This window comes from Acanthochromis polyacanthus, chromosome 7, assembly GCF_021347895.1.
Source record: "Acanthochromis polyacanthus isolate Apoly-LR-REF ecotype Palm Island chromosome 7, KAUST_Apoly_ChrSc, whole genome shotgun sequence".
Taxonomy (NCBI): Eukaryota; Metazoa; Chordata; class Actinopteri; family Pomacentridae; genus Acanthochromis; species Acanthochromis polyacanthus.
The window spans coordinates 28,734,161-28,740,160 of NC_067119.1; the positions used below are offsets into that span (position 1 = coordinate 28,734,161).

At 43.1% G+C, this 6,000-nt stretch overlaps 1 protein-coding gene across 1 annotated transcript in view; it reads left to right on the forward strand.

Moving 5' to 3' along the window:
* The window catches only part of ep400 (E1A binding protein p400), a 35,709-nt gene extending 31,369 nt beyond the window's left edge, over positions 1-4,340 (forward strand). Inside the window, 5 exon segments of the mRNA XM_022193163.2 lie at positions 18-192; positions 391-551; positions 817-972; positions 1,074-1,151; positions 3,340-4,340. Coding sequence (XP_022048855.2) covers positions 18-192; positions 391-551; positions 817-972; positions 1,074-1,151; positions 3,340-3,660 — 891 coding nt within the window. The 3' untranslated portion in view covers positions 3,661-4,340.
* The last annotated feature ends 1,660 nt before the right edge of the window (positions 4,341-6,000 follow it).

The following is a 6,000-nucleotide window of genomic DNA, read 5'->3' on the forward strand; positions in this document are numbered from 1 at the left end:
TTGTATTTCTTTCACAGACTCGAGTTCCCACTCAGGGCCAGATTCAGGCCCAGGCAGGACAGACAGCTCAGGTCACCCTCACCAAGCCTCCTGTGGTTTCTGTGCCAGCTGTGGTCTCATCAGCTGGCGTCACTACGCTGCCAGTCACTGTAGCAGGCATTAGTGTAGCGATTGGTCAGGCCCAGAAAACAGGTGTGTTCAAAGTCTTGGTTTTCTTTGACAGTGACGATTTTTTCAAAAATGAAGTATGTTATGGATTAGTGACTGTGTATTTAAGTTTTAATGATACACCACTCTTTTATTGCAGCACAATGTGTCATTGTTATCATGATTACAAACGTCTGATGTGCCCTGAAGTTCCAGTACCTTATTCTTCGTCCTCTCTGTCAGGTGGCCCTGTGTTGACGCCGCCCTTCCCCCAGATGCAGGTCCAACAGCTCATTCAGATGAAGAAGCAGCAGCAGCAGCAGGCGGCAGCAGTTCAGGCAGCAGCCGCAGCCCAGCAGAAAGCAGGACAGCCTCCGCAGGGTCAGGCCACAGTACAGCAGAAGGTAAACACTCCATACAGTAGTGAGTGGACTTTCACTTGTTGACAACTGACTGTTTGTTAGGAGTCTGTTATCAGTCTGTAGAGAAGAAAAACATACTGCATGTCTTGTTTGTTGTTTCTTGTTTGTTGAATTTCCCTTCGGCGATGAATAAAGTGATTCTATTCTGTTGTTATATGTGAACATTCAGCATTGATTAGTCAGCTGTCCTAACATTGTGGCGCACTTTATGCTCTGATGAATTTAGTGTTTGTGTCGTTTCCCTTAGATCGGCGCTCAGCAGGTGACAGTGCAGGCGGCCCAGCCAGCCCAGCAGAAGGTGACCTACGCTACGACCACCCAGCTCCAACCGGGAATCAAGACCCAGTTCTTCACTACATCCATCGCCCAGACCCAAAAACCTGCTGGAACCCAACAAATCCAGGTACAGCATCAGCAGCTGCCACTACTGTAAAATGCATATTTTCAGATAGACAGCAACTTTGTGGAGAGATATGAGAACTTCTTGTTTACTTCTCCTATCAGGTGGCTAAGCTCCCACAAATTGTGCAGCAGCAACCAGCCGTGGCCAATATTCAACAGATTGTGTCTTCTCCTCAGCAGGTAAGTGTTTCAGGCTGTGTGTTGTTCATATGGGACCTTCAGATAACGGGTTAACTGTCACTGAACTGTGTTAGTGACTCCTTATAAGCTTTAACCCTTTAAATCCATTGACATACTTTGAAATTCAACATTTCAACCCTAGAGTGTTACTGGACATAACAGGACTGTTGTTTTTTTTTTACTTGTGTGACATTTTTCAAGTTTTCATTTTCGTGTTGAAGTTCGAGGTCAGTGAGGTTACCATATATGGTTCCTTGCCTGTTAGTGGTAAATGAAACATCCAATAAATGTATATATTATCACTTAGCACAACTACTCAACCTTAAAATGTCAGTTCTGTCAACCATCCATGGTTAGTTTTCACATTTCGGCCGCAAATATGAAAGAAGACCGAGCCGCAAGTCCGTCTTTTTCCAACTTCAGAGAAAAGAGAAAGTTTGAAACATTCCAGGTCTCTGCTGGTTGGAGTGTGCTGTATGGTAGAGTGATCTTTGCTGATTGGCTGGATGAAAACCACATGCTTCTTGACCTCACTGAAAGTTGGGAGCGACGCCATGTTTAATGTGTTAATATGGTAAAGTTAGCAGATATGATCACTTGCCCGATAAAGAGTTAAATCCTCGTGCAGAGCCTTATAGTGACATAACAATAAACTTCACTGCAGTGCATTTATCCGATGTTTACCTTCTGAACCCTGAAAGTCACCAGGAGGTTTGAAAAGGCATTTTGTCTTGTAAAAATTACCAAAATTCCAAAATTTAACAGAGCCAAGACCTCTTAAAACGGACAATATAGATTTTTTGGGGCTTGTTTGGCTGATTACTTTGATTTTTTTTTTTTTTTGATTTTCTGTCATACTGTAAAAAAGACATTTTTGAGCTGAAGGGTTCAGGACTTTTTATCAGACAATTGCAGTGAAAAATTAAGTCGCAGTAAATAAGAAAGAACAAGAAAGGCACTCAGAGAGCACAGTACTCTGCCAAGGCTCATTTTGTTTATTCAGAAATCACGACAACATAGAATCTGGTCATTTAATATCGATCTACCCACAAACTAAATAAGTCAAAAATGACCTTGTACTGAGCACAGGCGTGTTGTGCCTGCGTGTGTTATGTACAGATACCGAATTGCGTGACTGAAATAAGTAGAGGGCGACATGAATCGATGCAGACAGCTGACGTAGTGTTCACCTGGAATGTTTCAAACAATCTGAAGATCGCAAAATCTTCAGAAAGAAAATTCCTTAAAAGTTTCACTTAAAAATGTATTTAAAAAATATCCCCAAATTTGGCAAGAAATAAAAAATTTGAAAATTTTGAACAATAAAAATCGTAAATATTTTTTAAAAAATGAATAAAAATCTTCCAAAAAAATCCTAAAAATATCTAAAGTGACTGGGCTGCACAGTGGAGTAAGTGGTTAGCACTTTCGCCTTGCAGCAAGAAGATCCCTGGTTCAAATCCCGGCCTGGGATCTTTCTGCATGGAGTTTGCATGTTCTCCCTGTGCATGCGTGAGTTTTCTCCGGGCACTCCGGCTTTCTCACACAGTCCAAAAATATGCTGAGGTTAATTGATCACTCTAAATTGCCCGTAGGTGTGAATGTGAGTGTGATTGTTTGTCTATATATGTAGCCCTGTGACAGACTGGTGACCTGTCCAGGGTGTCCCCTGCCTTCGCCTGAGTCAGCTGGGATAGGCTCCAGCACCCCCCCGCGACCCTAGTGAGGATAAAGCGGTGTATAGAGAATGGATGGATGGATCTAAAGTGACTACATATATATCAGTAAAACTTGTAATATTTTCTTTAAGAACATTCAGAAAAAAATCAACCAAAATCCAGCGAAAAAGCATTTTTTTTAACATTTCTTTATTTCAAAAAATTTTGAAAATGTGGAAATTTTCACTTTGAAAATATATATTTTTCCCACATTTTCAAACTTTAAAACGGGTCAATTTGACCTACAGGACTGCACGAGAGTTAAAAGAAGATAATTTCAAGATTGTTTGACGATGTCCCTCCATCTTGCTGAAATGTCACTTAAGTGAATTTATCTTAAATCAAGTGGGATGAGACATTTTGACTAAAAATAAGACAAATAGACTTGATAAGATTTTGAGTTTTTGCAGTGAATGGATCACACCTCGCTTCTCGAACAGGATAGAAATCTTGTCTGTGTTGTTTCTCAGATCCAGGCTCAGCCTCAGACTGTCACTCTGACTCAGGCAGCCACCTCAGCTCCTGCTCAGGTGCAGATGATTCCCGCCGGGACCGCTACAGCCCAGGTGGTCCAGCAGAAGATCATCCAGCAGCAGGTGGTGACTGCTGCCGCCTCGCCGCAGATCCAGACGCCTCCTCCACACAGCCCCGCCCAGCAGCCTGCTGCAGCCTCAGCTGCCGAGGCCCCGGCGCAGCAGACCGCTCAGCCGCAACAGACTACTAAGGGTCAGGCTCGCCAGGGGGGCATCAGGGCCAAAACCCCGGCCAAGCCCAGTGGGGGCAACAGCTAGGAGATGCACAGCCAGGAAACTGCTTTCACCCAGTGTTGACCTGCAGTACACATGTACAGTGATGAGGCTGCGCTGACAGACATCCTGCTGCATTCTTAATGCATCAAACCGTTACTTTCCCCGACCTTTTTCAGTCTCAGCTGTGTTTTGGCAAATCAGTCATGAAGAATTAACTTCATCTGTTCGTTTGTTTCAATAGATGTGGAGTGTTTCTTGACAATACAACTTCAAATTTACCCCCACAATGACTGCCCGATTCATCATATGGCGAACACTCATGCTCTCCATCACTCAACAGATGTCTGAGGCTGAGGATTATGGGTAATTCTGCATTGGGGAATGAGCTCTCCATTAGAATAAGTGTATTCATAAAATAGTCCCTTTTATGTCTGATTCTCTCGTTGTCTATAGATACTGAATGGAGAGTAATGCACGTTCCTTTAGTCATGTTTTTTATTTCAGCAAATACACTGTAAACATGTACTTTAGTATTTTGTGTTTTCTCATAAATTGTCTTTTTTATTGATGTCAAAAGAAAAAAAGCCCTGTAAATATCAACAAAAAACATTTGTACTTGTAAAGTAGTTGTGTTTTCATTGGATTTTTCAGCCTAATTGTAATAAAGTGTTTTGTTTTTATACACAAATTCATCTTTTCCTCTCATTAAATCGTTGTAAGTACTTTGAAATCCTGTGAATTCTTCGTACACTTCTTGGGTTTGTTACAGCACACGCACTCCTGTTTTACAACCTAGTATTTGTAGTCTTAACAGGGAGTTGGGACTTGGTGAGTTGCTCGAAAAATATCTGGAGGTTGCAGACTTTCTTTGAATAAGCCGTGCTGTATCAAGAACTGTTCTTTTTCTTTCTGGAGGCAGACGAGATGTGCGCTAGGAGGTTTCAGCTGACAACACAAAAGCTGTCGTCAAAGGCTGCTGTAGATCCTCGGTAAACGTTTCTGTTTGGTATGCCGTGGATGTGGAATTTTAAGCATCTTGTGCTCAAGGATGGAAGTGGAGACCAGAAAACCTCAATCAGCATTTTGTGCTCAGCCTGGCCGGCTCCTCACAGATAAGTCAGCTGAGTAAGTCAATGCAGCAAGCACGTTATGAACATTTATTCTTTAGGCTGTTACCTTCATAAATTCACTTTCTGTATCAAGAAAATCAACACACCTCTACTAATGTGCTCAATCTTCAAAGAAACAAACATGCTGAAGTGTTGTTTTTGTCCACAGGGGGTCACTGTTGCATCAGTATGACCTTTCCTGCTTTCTGAAGGAGGCTGCTACTACTCTGGATTTTCCAGCTCATTGAAATTTCCCATCTGCTCCTTAGTGCACGCCCTGCGTCTCCTCTCTCCACTGGCACTCGGTGGCCGGTCCACATTCACTGCTAAGTGAGTGAGACAAGGGAGGTGAGGTGGAAGAGAGGGCTCAGAGATGAACAGATGGGCAAAGCTGGTTCCTTTGGCCAAGACATCACTCCATCCCTGAGCTCAACCTCTTTTATTTATTCTCAGGAAAACTGTTCTTTCTAAACAGCAGTTAAGGTTGGTGGATTTCCTGAGAGAATGACAAGAAAGTCAGAAAAATGAAGAGCTACTACGTTCTGGTAGAAGGTACAGGAGCTGTCATGCCGCGGTTCACGAGTCCATATGAATCACACCTCTTCGATTCATACATTTCAACACTAGTTTCACACCTCTCTGTGAATGTGTGCTTTTGATGGAAAGAGCTGCAGAGAAACCTGCTCTCTGTTCTCCACCTTTAATTCAGCCTGCAGCAGGTAGGGGTGGGGTAACTGCACCTTTCACACACCAGTGTAAACATACAAACACACAGTGTTTCTGCTTGATTTGAAACCGGAGGAACAACACAAGCTCTATGATTCAGGAACTGAGAGTGACACATTTACAGCTGTGAGTTTTGTGCGCACAGATCCCCCAAAGCAGCACTTTGGAGTGCGGGCTTACATTTTGATATGTTTATTTCCAATGACAAAGTCGTGCATAAGGAGGGGTGCAGGATAAGCAGTGTGTCGTCAGGGCTGCTGAGGCTGTTTTATCTTCCTGCTCAGACACAAGCCTCCCTCCATGTGAACGTTTACCTCAGCAGGGTCTTTAAAGCCTCTGAACGGTGTCAAATGTGTCTCACTGTTGTGTGTTTGTCTGAATTTGAACACGAGCCCCTAAGCATGTCGGAGAGCGGAGCAGCCATTTGAATGACAGCCTCTGGAAGCAGGGATGATACAATCATTACGTGTGTTGACACAACAACAATGAGGAGATCAGCTTTGTTGTTGCCAAAGAGACGAGCAGAGCTGAAGGCAACACATACAGA